The sequence below is a fragment of the Phaseolus vulgaris genome, chromosome 3 (genome assembly GCF_000499845.2).
Source record: "Phaseolus vulgaris cultivar G19833 chromosome 3, P. vulgaris v2.0, whole genome shotgun sequence".
NCBI classification, from domain to species: domain Eukaryota; kingdom Viridiplantae; phylum Streptophyta; class Magnoliopsida; order Fabales; family Fabaceae; genus Phaseolus; species Phaseolus vulgaris.
The window spans coordinates 49,260,843-49,280,895 of record NC_023757.2 but is presented as its reverse complement, the minus strand read 5'-3'; the positions used below and the strand labels follow the sequence as shown (position 1 = coordinate 49,280,895).

At 30.8% G+C, this 20,053-nt stretch overlaps 3 protein-coding genes and 1 non-coding gene across 10 annotated transcripts; 1 reads left to right on the top strand and 3 right to left on the bottom strand.

The window, feature by feature from the left end:
* Positions 1-14: 14 nt before the first annotated feature.
* Positions 15-7,446, bottom strand: LOC137808389 (AP-3 complex subunit sigma-like). Of its 5 annotated transcripts, none has more exons than XR_011080701.1 (9): positions 7,217-7,446; positions 6,923-7,002; positions 6,781-6,823; positions 6,644-6,705; positions 6,118-6,214; positions 5,918-6,003; positions 2,566-2,636; positions 2,062-2,153; positions 15-414 (listed from the first exon to the last, which is right to left on the bottom strand). XR_011080701.1 is itself a non-coding variant. In XM_068609466.1 (8 exons), exons 2-8 carry the CDS (start codon positions 6,989-6,991, stop codon positions 348-350), a joined length of 501 nt encoding a protein of 166 aa, XP_068465567.1. In that variant the 5' UTR covers positions 6,992-7,002; positions 7,217-7,446; the 3' UTR covers positions 15-347. The 5 variants fall into 5 exon arrangements, 3 of the variants coding, with proteins under 3 accessions (XP_068465567.1, XP_068465569.1, XP_068465568.1); XR_011080702.1 differs by having other exon boundaries at positions 2,602-2,636; XM_068609466.1 differs by lacking the exon at positions 5,918-6,003.
* Positions 7,447-8,983: 1,537 nt separating this feature from the next.
* LOC137808387 (uncharacterized) lies at positions 8,984-10,051 on the top strand. The gene has a single exon (XM_068609464.1). The coding sequence runs from the start codon at positions 9,104-9,106 to the stop codon at positions 9,893-9,895; it is 792 nt and encodes a 263-aa protein (XP_068465565.1). The 5' UTR covers positions 8,984-9,103; the 3' UTR covers positions 9,896-10,051.
* A 450-nt stretch (positions 10,052-10,501) lies between these two features.
* TRNAI-UAU (transfer RNA isoleucine (anticodon UAU)) lies at positions 10,502-10,575 on the bottom strand. The gene has a single exon. It is a non-coding gene; the product is annotated as a tRNA-Ile (tRNA).
* Positions 10,576-11,569: 994 nt separating this feature from the next.
* LOC137808386 (uncharacterized) lies at positions 11,570-15,751 on the bottom strand. 3 transcript variants are annotated; one of them, XM_068609462.1, is made up of 7 exons: positions 15,431-15,736; positions 15,178-15,253; positions 14,637-14,730; positions 14,062-14,238; positions 12,985-13,083; positions 12,656-12,901; positions 11,570-12,096 (listed from the first exon to the last, which is right to left on the bottom strand). In XM_068609462.1, exons 3-7 carry the CDS (start codon positions 14,700-14,702, stop codon positions 11,794-11,796), a joined length of 891 nt encoding a protein of 296 aa, XP_068465563.1. In that variant the 5' UTR covers positions 14,703-14,730; positions 15,178-15,253; positions 15,431-15,736; the 3' UTR covers positions 11,570-11,793. The 3 variants fall into 3 exon arrangements, with proteins under 3 accessions (XP_068465563.1, XP_068465564.1, XP_068465562.1); XM_068609463.1 differs by having other exon boundaries at positions 14,961-15,253; positions 15,431-15,715; XM_068609461.1 differs by lacking the exon at positions 15,178-15,253 and having other exon boundaries at positions 15,431-15,751.
* Positions 15,752-20,053: the final 4,302 nt, after the last annotated feature.

Here is a 20,053-nt window from a genome sequence, read left to right as displayed (position 1 = left end):
TAAGAGCTAAACACTTCAAGTCAATTTAAATCAAACAGATTAACTGAAATTGAGATTCGTTGGGAACAATAAGTACACAACAGTTTGTTTGATCAACATTGGGTAAGGAATCAATCACAAATACAAACACACCAATTGACTAAGCAATCCGTGTTAGATCAATCGACACAAGATTTCATGGTGAACTCAACTGTAATTCTGGATGTCAGTCGTTGTATCAGTTAGGAGCACTCATTCCAGAGTTCTAGACAACAATATCAACGAACTTCGTAGAACATAAGATACATTTCACCTTTTAGCTCCCCTGTATGTGTGGACAACCTTCCGGAAGTTTAATTGAAATTATTTTACCGTGACCTCCAACCAGAAACAGATTTTGGAACAAGATTGATTGCATTGGATGCTGCGTCAAGCCTGCTTTCATGTATAAACCACAAGTTTAGATATATGTTTATGTAGTCACAAAAATACACATAAACCACAAATGTTAAATTCGTACGGAAATATATGTAAAAAATATAATAATTTTGATACATTATCATTCCATCTATTTAAAATGCATACAAAGTCTTTTTATAAAAAATAAATTAATTAATCTGTAGTTTGTTAAACTAATTGGGAATTTTTAATTAGGTCTTAATTAAAAAATTATAATTAGGTCCTTGATCTTGTAATTTTTAATTAAGTATCTAAGATTTTTAAGACCTATACAAATTGTCTTTTTTCCCACTGTTTCTGTCGTCATAAACTAAAAACAACGATGCAATTGCAATTCAATTAGTTTAGGGATTCAATTAAAAATTGCCAAATAGTTTAATGTAGTCATTAATTTACCTTATAAAGAAAATGCAACATCTTTAGTTGGAATGACGTAGCGCTTTAATAGATACCATTAACAGTTAAGTATCGATAAGGAAGTTAATTAGTTAGGAAGATATAGTAGATGCGTATTGCTTATAAATAAAGAGGGTAGAACAAGAGAGAAATAATCTTATCATTTGATAGAGGATTATATAGTCTGATAGTGGGTAGAATCTTGGTCTTTTGAATATCATGGAAATCATTCATTTTATATCTTCTAACCCTAGCCTAAGGCTGCGACAACATCGGCACAACATTTGGGATTTAGTGTTCATCAATAAAAAATCCTTCTTTTTTCATTAGATTCTAAGGCATTCTTATTATTGCTATTCACCATAGCTCCAATCTTGGTGCCATGGGTGGGTTACAAATATTGAAGATGAGTCCACCATTTGTTAGAGAGGAAGACTTACGGGGGAAGTTATCCAGGCAGAGCTGTATTTTGAAGCCACTAAAAACACAAGGAATAAAAAGCTATCGAAGGAAGTTTAGGCTCTTAGAGGTAATGTTCTCAACGGTTGAGTAACATGGAAACGACACAACCCATGCTTTATCGACGGTTGTGAAGGTACTGGTCAAAAGATTCCAACCAGGGTATCATTTTGATCAACGTAAGGAAGAGGTGTAAGAGCATGGGGAGCCAAGTGATGGAAGTCAACAGAATATTAAGGTTTGTGGATAACAAAACCAGAAGCTCTCATGTGTAGGAGTGTAATTCGTAAGGGAGTCATGGGATCTCAGTATAACTAATACAGCCTCTGATGCTGTTTCATGGCCAAAACTGACATTGAAAACAGGGATCTCAACGATCATGAAGTGTTTACATGTTTTGTATTTGACTTGAAACGAGTGGAATCTGTTCATGGGCTGCTGGGAAGAATTGGCTTGGTCATCATGCTTTAATCAGTTGAACATCAAATGGAACTTCATTTTAGTAGCTACAAGCCATTCACCTTGAGGACAAGGTGAAACTTTAAGGGGACTAGGAGTATTGATAGATCGTTAGGTCTATATTTTTTAGGAAGTCGGTTAGGTTAGTTACGTGGATGAGATAGTAGAAGAAATAAGGCATAACAAAAAAGAAGGGGAGGTTTATAGAGAAATCATCGTATTATTGAAGAAAGTAATAGGCTAGAGTGGGGAGAATCTTATGTAAAAAAGAAAGACCATCTTAAAAACCAGAAGGGAAGGAGAGAGCACCTTGCTATTTCTTCAATAGCTCTCATCACCTCAGTTGAACTTGTCTCCAACACCTGCCCTCCCAGAATGATCTCATCTAGTATAGTATGCATCTGCAGATGAACTAGTATTTTAGGTTCACATTAATGGAATTTAAGATGCAGATTTGCTTAGGTTGAAGTATCACTATTGAGCTACTAAGCAAAATAATGAATTGATTTCCCTAAATTGAAGGGCATTTCCAAAACAACACAAAGTTAATGGAGAAAAATAACATATAAAGGACTTGTCAATCTAGAGTAAAAAGTGCAAAGTCAAACATTGTCAATTGCTTCATATTTGAGAATCGATCAAGTCAAACTTACAGACTGCAGCAAACTCCAGCAAATCATATATGCAGAAAAAATGTTTCCCAAAATCGTAACAGTTTCTAATTCATATTTTGATACAGGGGTGCATTACCATATAGAGTCAAATTGAGATAAAGAACATAAGATTCATAATCGAAGGCACAAAGCATACAACCTTACTATAGTTGAACACGATATCAAGCTCACATACATTTCTGAAGCATTTGTCCAATGTTTCAACAAAGACTGAAGGAAGAAAGGGACTAAGTAAGTACATCAAAACAAAAAATTAAAAACAATGTAAAAGGCAGTAATGAACAACTGTTAGCATATCTACATAGCCATGCAGAATGTAATAGATAATATATAATGATAACGCAAATAATTACTCCTCCAGGATCCTTGGAACAATATGCAATAAAATTGAAATGGTTAAAGAAAATGGTAAAATTAAAGGTTAAATAAATAGACTGTTAACGGTTAACACTATTACCTCCAATAGAGTTCATAATGTGAAAAAAAGCAAAATCACCACAAAAACATTTAGCCCAAATAAACATTCAAATTGAGGTTTCTTGAAAAGAGTTGTTAGTACCAACTTGTAATTAGGTTTCACAACATTTTCCTAGAAACTTGGATTAAATTTCTTTTCTTTCCCTTTAAAAATATACAATGTAGATGCGTATGCATATGGGTATTCTTTCACATGCTTATGGTGTAAAACAACAACTAAGTCATATCCCACAATGCAAGGTTGGCACATACATGAACTGAATGACATCATTAAGCTCTATCAGAGATCAAAATGATTTAAAAGGTATAAACGGTTTATCATAACAATCTAATTTTAACATTACTCTGTAAATTTCACACAGAATAATTTCTAGTTGTTAATGTATTTGCTTTGTTTTTGTTGTGGATTCTGTTATAAGTGGTGTACCATGTGCATACTTTTAGCACTGCTTTTGATTGTAATCCTTTTCTGTTATGATTGTAATCATTTCTTATAGCGGTGCATGTTTTCAGCACTACTTAGACTATCTATATAATCATTGTATTAACTGTTTCTGAAAAATAAGAATATACACCATTTCTCAAAATTATTTCTTCTTTGAATTCTATCATGGTATCCAGAGCTTGAAAACTCTTTCATGGTTAATGTATCTGAACCAAAACCATTGCTCGCACCTATGCCAATTTCATCAACCACTCCTTAACTGGTTCTCTTCTCCTATTCTATATCAGAGAAACTCTCTAACACAATTTGTTTTTATCTAGAAACAGTAGGTTGAACTTGTTATCAAGGCACATCGTCTTCATCGTTTTTTCGTCAATCCTCTAATTCCTTCGCAATATCTTTCTCTTTCCGATTGTGATCTTGGAATTGAAAATCCAGAGTATAGTGCATGGGAAACACAAGATCAGCTCCTGCTCTCGTGGTTGCAATCATCTCTCTCTGCATCGTTCTTAGCCAGAGTCATCGGATGCAAGTATTCTTTTCAACTTTGGGAGAAAATTCATTTTCATTTTAATTCACAAACTAAAGCGAGGGCACAACGTCTACACTGCGTAATATGAAAAAAGGTGATTGTCCAATTAACGAATTCTTACTTTGTCTCAAAACGTTTGTTCATTCACTCAATTCTATTGGTGATCCTGTTTCTGAACATGATCAACTGGACATTCTTATTGAAGATCTTCCTGTTGACTATGAATCATTCATTTCTCTTATCAATAGCAAACCAGATCTATTTTCATTTGATGAAATTGAATCATTACTTGTTGCTCAAGAAGCTTGAATTGAGAAATTTAAGCAATCCAGTGACAACATCTCTCTCAATTTAACTCTTGACAAAATTATAAACAACTTCTACTCCTACTGTTCAATTAACTCAAATGCATTTTGAGTCTTCTTGGAATTATCTTTCTGGTAATTCTTCATGAGGAGGTTATTTTCACTACGTCAGAGGTGGCCATAGAGGTGGCCGCAATAGTTGTGTCTCTATTCAATGTCAAATTTGTAATAAGTATGGACACACTACATCAATTTGCTATCATCATCTTAATCCAACTTATGTTGCTTAACCTTACAATTTCTATCCGCATTCTAATCCTGCACAACTCTACAATTCACATCAGAATTTCTTTCCTAAGAATGTCTCAGCCATGGTCTTCTCCTTCTTCTGCACCACATCAGTCTTCTGCATCACATCAATTTTCTGCACCACCTCAGTTTTGTACTGCAGCAGTGTCTAATCCTCTACCACAGGAATATGCAACACAATCTGTTCCTACACAACAAACTCAAAACTGGTTTATTGACTCCAGTGCTTCACATCACATCACTACTGACACCACCAATCTTGTGGAAGATGTTTCTACTCAAGAAGATGAAAATGTTTTTCTAGGAAATGTTTGCCAATTCATGTTATGGTTCTGCATCTTTTCCATCGAGTACTAATCCATATATCACATTATATCTCAAAAGTCTTTTACATGTTCCTTCCAAAAACAAAAATCTTGTTAGTGTCAGTAAGTTTGCAAAAGATAACAGTGTATATTTTGAATTTCACTCATCTGTTTGTTTTGTTAAGTCTCAGATTGATAACTCTGTTTTACTCAAAGGATATCTTGGTCAATAACCTTGAGTTTGAGGGGGCATGTTAGTGTATATGCTTTACTGTTTGTTGTGGATTCTGTTATAAGTGGTGCATACTTTTAGCTCTGCTTTTGATTGTAATTATTTTCGGTTTTGATTGTAATCATTTCTGTTAGTGTGCATGTTTTCAGCACTGTTTCATTGTATTGGCTGTTTCTGAATGATAAGAATATACACCATTTCTCAAAATTATATCTTTGAATTCTATCACTAGTATTTATTTTTTATTATTTCAGTTAGTTTTGGGATGATTATGGTAGGTATGAAGTCCTTAAAGTACAGTGTATGTATAGGAAATTCTAGAAGAGTTTCTATCTTATAATCCATGTTTTTATCATTATAACTTCTAAGTTTCCAAGTATTAAATATATTATATGTTCATACTCAAAAGGATCCAAAACATAGAACAACAATACTCTAATTCTAACTTCAATCGTCCTTGTCCTGAACCCATTACTGATAGAAAGAAGCTTCATTGGTTGTCTCTACCTTTATCATCATATTGATGACACCCACGGAAAAAACTATGATACATTTTCTCAGGTTTGTCAGCCTAGAAGCAAGACATAGCCATAAGGATGGTAAAACGTCAGTTTACGCATGTTCCCATACATTACAGATTACCTACTTTGGGAGGCACTTGATGATATGTATTAAAAATATTAATCTAAATTACTTTGATGCAAGCAACGATAAAACCAGTATTGCACCATAACATCATATATAACTAAAGTTTAAAATTCACCATTTTTATAATAGTTCTTAGCAGGCACAACAATTTTTTTATCAACGGTCATTCAGAAATCTGTCATTCCATGATATGAATTTTCCCAATTCTTAAAAATGGTATTAATAGGAAAAAAATTACTCCGGTTTTCAACCAAAACTTCGTAGCTTCTTCAGACATTTGAGACACACTGATTGATTCCCTAGCACACCGATAAGTCACCATTACTGAGTAAAATTATCAATTAATCTATTCAGCATACTGATCCCTGTAAAAGATATATATTTTCGTTTTTGACATTTAATGCAATGCAGTAAAAGTTAGATAATATCGGAATCTACCTTGTATCAAATCAAGCATAGCTAGTTCGTTTTCAGAACTATCAAAAATGAACACAAAATATAAAGTTGCAAAGTGCTTGTAGACAAGGCGAGAATCCTGCACGAGAATACAATAATAAATCCATACTTCCATTCCTCGAATGAAAAAAGATGAGATAACAGCATTACTACAATCAAGCCAAAGAATTGCTCAAAAGAACACAGGCTACGCCAGTTGGTCATCAAGTTAACAAAACTTAACAGAGGTTTTTCAATTATAAAATAAAAGCACACTCACAATTGCGTTCATAGCAGTCCTTCTAACTTTAGTTTCAAAACAAGTTCATGGTAATTCAGTACTAGTTATTACTTTGCCGCACCATATGCCAATACAAATCCATAAAAAAATTTAATCAGTACTATGCCAACAAACACTGCAAAGAAAAGGCCCTAATCTCATATTTCTTTCCAACGCCTAACTAAAGATAATTAAAATAAAAAATCATGAAACTCTGACAAATCAAATTTATAGGAAGCAGAGAAATACCGGGCCAAAGAAGGACTCAGCATCCACAAAATTGCTGACATGTTCAGGTCTAGTGCATAATACTGCAAAAGAAACAACATTGACAAAAAAGGAAAGCAAAACTGAAAAGAAAACTAACGAGGGAGGGAGAGAGAAACCTGAAAACACATTGCGAATAGCTTCCTGTTGCTGCTCCACGGGCTGATCCAGCACAAAAAGGAAAATAAAAAAGTGTGAAAAATGCATCCATTAAATGATAAATGGAAATGCTGACACCAAGGGTTTGAAGAGAGAGGGGACCTGAAATTCGTAGAATTTGGCGAGACGAGGCTTCCCCTGCGTGTTCATCACCAGCACTGCTTTTATCATTTTGCTTCTTTCTGGAACCAATTAAGTATATACATAAATAATGGAGCTCCTTTTCTTATCATACCTCAAATTCAACTTCTTATATAGCACACGAGAATGTATCAACGATATATGAAAGTGAAGCAATCTTACGATCAATTACACGAACGAGATTTGGAGAAAGATAGAGAGACATTGAAATAGAAAAGGAATTTGAAATTGAATAGGAGTGTGAGCGGGACGTACCAGTTCAGTCTCCGATCGAAACAATCGACGATGGTCAGTGTTTTCCTTGCTCTTACTGCGAACTGTAAGAACAACGGAATTCTTAAACGCACCGTTTATCGAATTTGTCAATTGTAATAATTTGGTTGCATCGATTAAGCCCACACCACTGCCAGCGTATTAGGATTACAGCGTGTGCGTCCAAGGTGCACACAAACATAGACCAAAAAATAGTATGAGCGAAAAAATATATGAAATTTGCAAAGTTTTTTTTTCTATTACTATTCTTAATCTCATTATAAATAAAACTGCTTAAATTTGTTAAATTTAATCATAATTATTTTAAAATTTGTATAAAAACTTAGTTTTAATCAGTTGACAGTATAAAATGTTGAATAATAAATATTATTAATAAAGTAAATGGGATTTGATTTAAAAATTTAAATTAAATGTCAACTTCATTGACTAATTGCCTTTTTCTTTGATATAATTATTTTAATTTAATCCCTCTAATATTTTTCAATGCTATTATTAAGCTTTTTGTATTGCTTCTACACTCAAATCTTAAACTTTCTTTAATGCTCAAATAGTTAAAGGTTTAGGATGATTTAGAGATGGAAAATAATTGAAAATATTATAAATGAAAATAATAATAATAATAATATATGAAGAATTTTATAAAATATTGAAAATAGAGTTTAGGGAAAATAACAACTTTCTAATTTTTAATGAAATATGATGTTTGAAATCATTATCATTAATGAACTTTAAATAAGCGATAGTTTGAAATAGTTTTTGACAATGATATATTCGAAAAAACATTTAGTATGGATTTTTAAAATTATTTAAAAATAATTATGAAACAATTTATGTACACTGTTAGCATTAATATTTTTGTGTATACATTCAATAAATGTTAAATTTTTTATCATTTTGTGATATTTACTAATGCGATGATAATATAAAGTTTTATTGAGTAATTATATAATTATTTTACATTAATAATATATAAAATAAAATAAAAATTATATCTTTTAAATAAATAAATAATAATTTCACTAAAACATTATATCTTTTAAATAAATATTTAACTGTCATATTTACTATCTGTAAAATATCACATATTATTTAACTCTTACATAGAAAAACCGTTAGATACAATTTAGATACTCTGCAACAGTATTTCTTTTAAATCATCATAGTTAAACAAATTTTGTAATAATTTCCACTTTAACGGTGACATCTCTACCTGCCTGCAAAATTCCCAGTATCTTGTAATAAATTCAAAGATAAAATTGGTAAAAGAAAATATAAAAAAATAATAAGATTAAAATTTTAGGAGAAAACTTAATATTAAAGAGATGTGTTAGACAAATTAATCAGAATACAATCTATAATATAAAAGAATGTATGATCTATTATTTGAGATGCACGAACAATTTGATTTTCTAAAAAAAATATACTTCCCTTTTCATGATCATCCATAAAGATAATTTGGATATTAATTCTTTTAAAAGGAAATGAAAAGTAATCATTCTTAGCTTAATACACAGAAACATACACCATACAGACATTAATTATCACTATATTTGTTTATAAAAGAAAGGTTTAATATTTTTTATTGTGATAATCTTTTTAATTTTTTTGTTTTGTTTTATATGTTATTGTAATCTCGTTACCAATTTACTGAAAAAGATTATATTGATTTAGTTTATTTAAAATGAAAGCAAATTATGATAAAATAAGCTATGAAATCTAAAGGAAGGAAAGAGAGGGACAGAAAAGTAAAATAAGAGGAATTCAGTTTGAATATAAATACATAAACGGGGAGGGAAAACATGCCCTAACGTCGTCGTCTGGCGACGGCGCAATCCCAGTCAAAAACCTCAACGGCGCAATCCGAAAAGAATGGCCACTCAAGAAAACGAGGAAGACCAGATAATAAATCCCTTCACAATGCTCCTCCTAAACGATGACGCCAAACCCGGATCCTCCACTACCCTACACCAGACCGCACCCAATCACCACCTGCTCCAGAACCATTCTCTCCCTTCGATTCAATCAACGATCACCATTCGCCAGCTACCTTCCGAGGGCCTCTCCTTCCAGCTCTGGCCCGCCGCCACCTCCCTCGTCTCCCTCCTCGATCGCCACCGCGCCGACCCTCCCTCCAGCCCTCTCTCCGCCACGCTCAACGGCCGCCTCAGGATCCTCGAGCTCGGCTCCGGCACCGGCATCGTGGGAATTGTCGCCGCCGCAACTCTCGGCGGCCACGTGACCCTGACGGACCTCCCTCACGTGGTTCCCAATCTGAAATTCAACGCGGACGCGAACGCGGGGGTGGTGGGGCCTATCGGCGGGGAATTAGCCGTTGCGCCTCTGAGGTGGGGCCACGCTGATGACGTGGAAACGATCGGACGGGAGTTCGATCTTATTCTTGCGTCAGATGTAGTGTATCACGATCACCTTTATGAGCCTCTGCTCGAAACGCTGCGTTTGTTAATGGTAACTAAGGGTGCGGAGAGAGAGGGGAAGGAGAAGATGGTGTTTGTGATGGCCCACATGAAAAGGTGGAAGAAGGAATCGGCGTTTTTTCGGAAGGCGAAGAAGCATTTTCATGTTGACGTTTTGCACTCTGATCCTCCTTCCGATGGATCTAGGGTTGGTGTTGTTGTTTACCGTTTCGTTGGGAAGGGATAGGTTTCATTTCCGTGTATTCAGTCATCAAGATTATCAAATGGAGTTGTTGAGGATATGATTCATAGCAAGGGGATCTTTCATCCCCCTTTTTTTTTTTCCTACATGTAATAGTGATTAGTTGAAACGTGTTAAAAAAAATTATGTGATTGTTCAAAGGTATTAGTAAGAAATTGAAAAAACAAATTAGTTAAAAACAAAAAAAAATAGTTAAAAACAAAAAAAAAAATAGTTAAAAACAAAAAAAAATAAGTTAAAAACAAAAAAAAATAGTTAAAAACAAAAAAAAATAGTTAGTTAAAAAAAAAAAAAATAAGTTAAAAACAAAAAAAAATAAGTTAAAAACAAAAAAAAAAAAAAGTTAAAAAAAAAAAAAAAAAAAAGTTAAAAACAAAAAAAAAAATTAGTTAAAAACAAAAAAAAAAATTAGTTAAAAACAAAAAAAAAAATTAGTTAAAAACAAAACAAAAATTAGTTAAAAACAAACAAAAAAATTAGTTAAAAACAAAACAAAAATTAGTTAAAAACAAAAACAAAAAATTAGTTAAAAACAAAAAAAAAATTAGTTAAAAACAAAAAAAAAATTAGTTAAAACAAAAAATTAGAAGTTGGTCCCGGCGGGGCTCGAACCCGCGACCTTCGGCTCATAAGACCAACGCTCTAACCAACTGAGCTACGGGACCTCTTCGATACTCTTTAATGAAAATAAATATAGATCCGATAATAACAAATTAAAATTCATTAATAATTTATATATGTTTTTTTAACAAAACAAACTGATTAAATCCAATCTAGATTACTTTACTGAGATAAAACTAATTTCAACGATTTTGCATTGCATTCCCGACTTGCGTTGATTGGAAGCTTTTTTTTGGAAAGTTTTTATACTTATTGATTCTTTCATGCTTTTTATAAAATAAATAAAAGTACTACAAATATTTAAAATTAAAACTACATAATAATATATTTTTATCTAAAAAATAAAAATTTAATTTATATAATAAAATTATGTAGTTATATCCTTTTATATATATTTTCATTTAGTATTTACTTCTAATTTAATAAATTAACTTACCGACTTAAAACTAACTCATCTGTCACCAACTAGTTTATAAGTTAAATTTGGCAAACACCCTAATAAGTGTTTTATATAAAGATTGGAAATGTTATATAGAAGTATTATTTTATAAAAAAATAAAGAAAGAAAATAAGTGTATATTTTAAAATTAGAAAGATGTAAATATTAGTTAGTAGAACGGTGGACTTAAAAGTATAATTTTAACTTCTATCATTCAATCACATTAATTCATTATCCATATTGACATGGATTTAAGATTAGAGGAAAATATAAAATTGTTCTACACTATGCATCAACATTAAACTTTTAAAATCTTTTTAATATAAAACTGAATTCTAATAAATACAACACATGAATTTAAATTAGTTTAAAATTAATAAAATTTTAATGCGTCAATATAATGAGAGTTAAATAGATACGCAATGGAAAATAAACTAATTATAATTTTAAACTTGAATTGGCATTAAAAAATGAATAAAGTCCTGTCCAAATGAACAAGTCAAATCAATTTTAATTATATGCCATTTATTTCTCTGGGACCAATTTTCATAGTTTGCATTAGCTTTATTAGGCACAAGGACAGTTCTAACAACAAGAAATTGACTTTGCACAGGCTTGGAGAATTGACATATATAGTCGGAATATCCAATCAGAATTTAAGTTCGCTTACCTAGAAGGAGAGGACTATATGGCAGCTATTGCCATAAATGGTTAAAAGTTGAAAAATACAAAATAACGCTTATTCGGCTCCTTAAATTAGCCACTGAATTCAGATATGTAATCACTTCAGTTTATAAGTGACAACATTTTGAAACTAGATCAACTAACTAACTACTGTCTGAACAGACACGGGTTCTGGTGCCACCTCTGCTCCAGCATGGCCTTTTTTAGGAGGGTTGAAAGGCTTCTCGTCAAGTCCCCAGAACTTTGCAGTTTTCACATCATCCTCAGTCATCAACCGTGAGAACTCTTCGTGATCATACATTAAACTTGTTTTCCCCCCAAATTCACTTGGAAGGTTATCTAGGTCGAAGAGTGATTGCATTAGCTCCACACTCTCCTTATTATTGGGATAAACAAACTTCACCTTCTGGACTGTCTTGGGGTCCAGGAAGAACTTGACGGCCTATCAAAATAAGACCAACTTCAAATTTGTCAAATGGAAGAGGTAACTATTAAAAGCTCAAATCCAACCACAAATAGAGTACAATCATAGAAGTCAACAAACATAAAAAAATTTAAATCAAGGTGAAGAAGAAATATATTAAAGAAGAGAAGGGTGGGGGCATAAGAAACTAAGATACTTCATACATCCTTCTACATGATCCCAGAACCCATCCTCAAGAACTTGAGAAGAAAAACACATTAAAGGCCAACACTACCTACACGGCTGATTTTCAAGAATACTACAGAATATAATTCTAAATGAGTTTATTTTGCTGGAAACCGACTAAAATTTCCCTAACTTACAGACATTATATGATTTGACTATTCAATTATATAAAGATACAGAACATAATAACATTAACATAAGCAAAAAGGCTCAGCCAAGTATTACCTGATCTTTAAAAGTAAAATATAAATGAAAGAAACCACTACTACGCAATGCAAACTTCCAATTAGAAACTATAAATAAAGCCATGCAAAAGCAGACCAAGTATAACTTGCAGGGAAGGAGAACAAACCTTCCAGAAAGCCTGAAATATTCTTGGTGGATTGTACAGAAAAGCAATAGCAAGCCTTTCTGGATAGTGGTTTTGTAAAATGTGAATAATATCGCGAGCTGTTTTAAGAGAAATATTCGTATTAAGTGATAATCCTGTGTAGTCTATCAACCACGACATTTGTTCTTGACCTTCGGAAAGATTTAGGATAGCATTTTCCAATAGATAGACTAAATGCCTGATATTATCTTCAGCTGAAGTTGTGTTCTAACAAAAGAAAACAGATTAGACAGATTAAGTTAGCCAGTCGTGAACGGAGAAGCCTATTAAAAATACATGTTTGCACAAACCTGCATTCCTGGCCTCAAAATAAGCACAGTCCTCCCATGTCGATCATGAAAGTTAGCCCTGGAGACTTTACCTGTCTCACCCTCATGTGCTACTTCAGCCTGGATGTAGGAAGTTATTCAATTGTAAATACAGGGTATATATAGTACATGAAAGGGCAATATCCATAAACAGGCTGTCACTTGATGATGGTTTCATTAATGCTCTGTTTGGATGGAGTATGAAATAGTAAATAAATAAATAAGAGAATAGAAAATAGAATTAAGACAAAGAGAAAATGTATTGTTTGGTTGAAAGATGGAATGAAATGAGATAATATAATTTATTCTTCAAACAAGTAGTAGTAACGGACATAATCTGAAATGCAGGAGCAAAATTACAGGTGTTTGTACTGTACATGTATGATTCCACGCCTTACATGTGGAGTCCATGAAATTTTATAGTTCCCACTCCTTTTAAAGTCCAAACAAACGAATGAAATTTTATTTATCCTTCCCATTTCAGTTGCTTCAATTCCCTTCTTTCATATTTCAGTGGAAACAAAGAGAGGCTTAGTCCTCACAAACTAAGCAGATACTACACACATGTAGAAGGTACCGTATCATAATTTTGGAACTAAATGTATTACGATGCTAATGTATGATCTTAATTGATTTCAAAAGACACAACTCAATCTTAACATTTTAAAATTTAGATGTATATGTTTTTGGCCTTATATTGAGTAATCTAGTACTGAAGTATTGATTTATAATTTAAGAATTATGCTGCTCCAAGAAAAAAAGTACTTGATATGTTTGCAGTAAAGACTACAGAGAAGTATCTTGCAGATGATCAAACAGTAAAAGGACAATATAAACGAATTGCTTCTGCCACAAGTAAAAACAACACAACACACAGACTTTATGTCAGCTCAAGACAGGTTAGAACAAGTAACTGATATGTTGATCGATCATCATTTATTTGTCAAATTGTTTACAACATGGATCAGTGTTATAAGTATGAAACCATCATTGTCAATTTCATTTTTGGCATCACCAAATTGAGCACGTGGGGATCAAAGTCAGTTAAATCAAACTAACCCAACGGATTTCTTCTGGCCTATAAGTTGCCCTCCACTTGAGTGTTTCCTCCAGCATTTTCTTTGCTTTATCAACATTCCAATTCCTTGCTTCTAAATATCTCCTTAGACATGCATCTGTGCAATACAGTAGTCGACGACCAGAGAGGGACCCAAGAGCAGCCCTGAGTTCATTCACCTGTTTGCATATGTGTTACACTTGGTCCTCATAAAAGCTAGCATTCATGGATGTCTTTTCTTACAGACAAGTATTAATAATTTCCCATCATCCTTAGAGGATGCCAATTTCCATGAAGGGAATAATAGACTCAAATAATTTCTATTTGCAATTTCATAAAGGTTCGCTTTCTCTAACACGTTCTCTGATGTAGTCTCTATTATTTGCTAAAAGTTGTTGAAAACCACAGAATCGTGAGGGATCCACTTCATATTTACGGAACCCCACATATAATTTTGTAGTTTTAAAAAAAAAATAATAAACAAGAAAGATGTATAGCAGAAAGTGTATCATTAGAACTGTTGTTTAGGATTTTTCAAAATCTGATATGGAACTTCTGAGTTAACAAATAGGCATACCTTTGTATCTTGTTTTGTGGAATCAATCTCCAGCTGATTCTGGCCTTGCTTTCTAAGAAGGAACATGGTGTCCACCAAACGCACCGGCTTCCACCTGCAACACAAAACTTCAAGATTACACTTCCTCCTCAAACCGAAAATCTACAACCATACAAAATCATGAAAGTTGAAACAGAGAACAAAATAACCGGAAGTTAGCACCAATCAAACCCTCGTAAAGAAGAACTCCCCTCAATAAAACAAGGTTTCCATTTCGATTTCCCCAAAATAGAAATAACAATCAAATAAAAAACCACTGTAATCTATCACAAGTTCCTACATCACCTTAATCACAATGAAACCAAAACACGGCGCACTTACATACCGAAACACCTAACAATTATTTAAGCACTTTCCCTAAGCCCCTCCGTTGACCGAATACAAAAACTAATTAACAACATAAAATATAAGCAGACGACCGATCTATTGGAGCAAAGGCAAAAGCGTAAAAAGACATCAATTCTCTTTCGTTTTCACTGAGTCCAACACGAAGAAGGTCAACCTTTTCAACCTCAATTTGATTTTCTCTCTTCTGAAACCGATCCGTTTAACACGCTCGCGTGAAACGGCAGCGTTGACTGACAAAAGGAAAACGAAAAGGGAGAAAGCGTAAAATGAATTAGAATAAAGGCCTGGAATCTGATGAAGCAGTAACAGGAGAGAGGTGAAAGGAATAAAATAGAAAAAGAAAAAGAAAAGAGAAATTAATATTCGAGAATCGGATCCAGAGAGTGAAGAGTGAAAATGAAAGAAACCTGGTGAGAAAGAAGGAGCTGAAAGGGTAATGTTATGTGGTTGAAGAGGTTTTCCAGAAGAGAATTACGAAGTGAGCGTGCATTGCATTGTGTTGCGTTTGAGTGAGTGAGTGGGGAATGAGTGAGATGGATGGTAGGATTCGCAATCACGCACACTCTGGCGACATGTCTCTTGTGATTTGGCTCACGCGAGTCTCATTTAATGACGCTTCTGTTTGAGTCTGCCTAAACACAGAAACGAGAAAGAAAGAGAGTGTCTTTCCCTTTCACTTCTTTAATGTCTTCTTCTTAACTTTAATTTTGCATACAAATTATACTCAGATCTAAATCATTTGATTTAATATTATTTAAAGCAAACTACACGGAACCCATGTGTTTCTTCTCATATTCTAACATCTTTATTTTAATTATTATATAAAAAACATCTATAAAATATATATGAATAATCCATATAATATGTCAATATATATATATGAAAAATCAATATCTCAAAATATATGTATCTGTTTCTCGTAAGGATTTTAATATATACATGTATATAAATTAAAATAAAATAATAGAGATTCATTTATTTATTTATAAACTATATTATATGAAACATCACTTGTTTTTTTTTGTGTAAAAATATATGATCATTATAAATAAAGATAAATAAAACATAATACAAATTGTAAGATGAGTTATTTATATTTTTAAAAAAATCAAGATACAGGAATTCTAAGCTAACAAGAACTAATTTTGAAGCTAAAAATCTCACATGCAACAACATCTATTAAAATAGATTTAATATTTTAAAAAATGTCTCAAAGAAAAAAGGAACAAATTTAGATTATTATGTTTAAGATTTTAATTGAGCAGTCTTACAATAATCGTCGTCAAAAATCAACTTCGATCATCAAACTGATTAATAATGTCAGAATGTTAGAGAGATAATAGAAAAAAAAATGAACTTTTAAATAAAGATGATGGTTCTTTTAATACTATTAAATCAATTTGACTAAGACTTTTCAGCTTAATAAAAAAAATTATGTTTCATATATTAGTAAAATTATTTGACCTTGTATTTTTTATTTTAAATTACTTTTAAATTATTATAAAAAAATATAAAGTAGGTCGATTTAGTTTAGTCCAACTATACTCACCTGGTAATAAAAAATTATCCTTAATAACTTATAATGATTATACATGGAAGTGACTTTCACAATCTCATTTATCATATTGGTTGTACCAAAAAAATCCATTTTACACGTGCAACCTAATATCATTTCATATTTATTCACATTAAAAATCTATTTCAATATGAGATAAACTCTTACATGCAAATTAAGTTTTTAAAATTTTCTTAAATAAATATGAACTTTTGACTTTATTAATTCTAATAAGAAGATCAAAACATACCAATAAAGTGTTATTTAAATTAGACAAAACATTAACACAAACTTTAGGTTGGATTCTTGAATTAGAACAATAAATTATATAGTACTGTTCTTATATGGAGTTAAATTTTAATTTGAACAATAAGTTTAATCTCTTCATGTTATATATGCTCGAAGTTTAAGGGTTATATAACCTTAGTTAAATTGTAATTTAATTTTTGTATTTAATCTCTTTATATTAAATACTCATAATTTTAAATTAATTTTTAAATTACGGTATTATATTTTTAATCTTGATAAGACCGTTGGTATCTGAGTCAAATTCCATATCTTGATAAGACTGTTGGTATTATATTTTCAATCTAGTATAATTTTATTTCATGTATAATTATTATTAGTGAATACAAAAGTATTATGATGAAATATACAATAAATATAAATATATAATTATATTCCATGTGCAGTAAGTTGGAGACAATATAATTTAATACACATCACATCTTCATAAAGAGAATCCAGAAATGAGATATTAGAGAAAACTAAAATAGATTAAAATGAATTTGTTTTTATTATTTACTTATTCAATAGAAAAGGTTTATTTATGTTTAAAAAATTCAAAACTTAAAATACACAAAATAATCCGTGCAAAACATTAAGGGATCATGTTCCCCATGCGAAGAGGATTCCCAAACAATTTGCAAACCTTAGGCAACCATCCATACAATTGGTTTAATTACAAAATCAACCCTTAAAATCATAAAATTATTATAATTTAATATCAAAATAAATGAACTGGATTATCATTACATTTAAATATAGTTTTACTACAAGTATAAATATAAACATTTTGATAATTATTTTTTGAATGTTTGAGAAAACTTATGGCCAATTAACTTGTTTTGAAATTAGTTTATTAGAGGTTGACACGGATTAATCTTTGTTATCATTGGTAGTTACGATCAATTAGAGATACTAATTTATTTATTTTATTAAAACTTGACCGTAAAATCCAAAATGAACTTTCTTAAATTGCTAACAAGAATGTAATGTAAGGACGGCAATAATAATAAAAAAATAAAAAAAATAGTTTTAAAAAGGAAGGTATATCAATTTTTGCAACTACTCCCTCTAGAAGCTTCAATTAAGAGTATTGAAACGTCAAATGAGTCATGACACCACGTGAATATTGCTTAGATTAAAAAAATCAAAATACTTGTTTTGGTTATATCGAAATTGGAGAGGAAAAAAAACTATTTATCAGATAATAATTAAAAAAATATGGACAATTTTTTCTGTACGGATAGTATGGCCTTATTGTGTGTCAGAAAAAAAAAATATTCAGTTTAGTTGTAATTCTTATATTCTTGTATGTATTTTTGTAAATTTTATATTATTGTTAGTTTAGTTGAAAATTTGTATTTTTGTATGTATTATGTGTAACTAAAAATGAGATAAACGAACATGTTTTTTTAGTCATTATTATTATATTTTGTTGGGATGTGCTGATGTTAATTTTAAATTTTGAAAACTAAATTCTTTATTTAATTTATTATTATATTTTACAGACATTTATTGGTCATGCTAAGTATTACAAAGATTGCAATACTGACTTTTTTTTAATCATAGTAAATTTTAATGCGCTGTTGATTTTGGGTACAAGAAGTTAATTTAAGATAGAAATTGAAAATATATTGACCTGTTATGATAGTTATATATTTTATTTTGGTCATTTGTTTTTTTTTAGTATAGAAGACTAAAGAATTATACACGTAGGACGGCACAGTATGCAGTAACACATGCACAAGAATGTTTAAGAGGTCTTTCAATGCATAACTAGGTTATAATTGATTCCAATACTTATAAGAGTTTAATGAATATATGTAAAAAACAAATCATATGGTGAATCAATTAAAATTAATAGATTAAGAATGAAAAAATGGATCGTTCTTAAGTTAATTTTTTAAACTTATCAATTCGAAAAATTGATATGACGTGTTTACTAGTTTAACGGGTCATCGAAATATATTTACTAGTTCAGCAAATTCAGTCATGAGTTATTTACTTTTATTATTTTTAAAGATGAATATCATGTTTTTTAAATTAAGATCGTGGTGATCAATATTTTATAATAACTTTATACATAATTTTATTAAAATATTGTTCATATTTATTTTATTTTATTAAACACTAAATATTTTTTATTAAAATATTAAAATTTGTTCATCCTCTAATAAACATGTTACTAATTTCACTTCATACAATTTTAATTGACAACCAACCGTCCACCCACTTTTGACTGGTTAAGAACCAAAATGATCTAAACTAGCCGACTTAACACTTCTATAGGAGAGTGTAATTTTTAAAAATTTTATTATTTATTAAAATAATTATTATTCTAAATTGTTAAAATTACTTTTATTGAGGATTAAAAGACACTCAACTTATTCTTTAATATCTAAAGTAGGTTGCTTAACAATTGTAATTAAATAGTTCAAACGTAAAAAAAACAGTTATAATAATTAAATTATCTATTTCAATATAAAATACTTAATATTGCAAACAAAATAGAATTAAAACTAAAACCTAACAACTAAATAGGTTAAGAATATGTTGCTTATTGGTTTTTTTTGAGTATTTCCTCCTAAAACATTTGACATTACATTTTTGGTTAGTTTTAGCGTATGAGTTTAGTAAGGTTGTTTATTAGTTATCTGAAAGATGTTTTCGATTTATCTTGGGAGAGACTAAAGAATTTTTTTTATAAGAGTTCAACCACAATTAAAATGGTTGATATTTTTTTTAATGATAGAAAAATATATTTTATTAAATAAAATGTCATATTATTTGGATTGGGTTCAAGTATAATTTAATAAATTATCACTTATATAAGATAATCGATATAATCAATTATCTATTTCAAGTTCATGCTTAATTTAATCAAATATCTTATCATATCGATTATCTATTTCAAGTTCATGTCATCATCATTCAAACTTTGGTTTACAATTGATACAAATTATAACAAGTTCTTTTACTAATAGCAATGTCACTTTTATAAAACATCCATCATTCATTAATGACCAAAATCTTTCAATCCACTGTTGGATGGATCACACAAAATAACTCAATAAAATCAAAAGTCAATCCTCATAAAAGAATTTTTATAGACATACGTATTTTTTTTTACTGCGGCAATCACACTCCATCCAAAAAACATATAAAGTGATTGATCACCAACATAATTTGA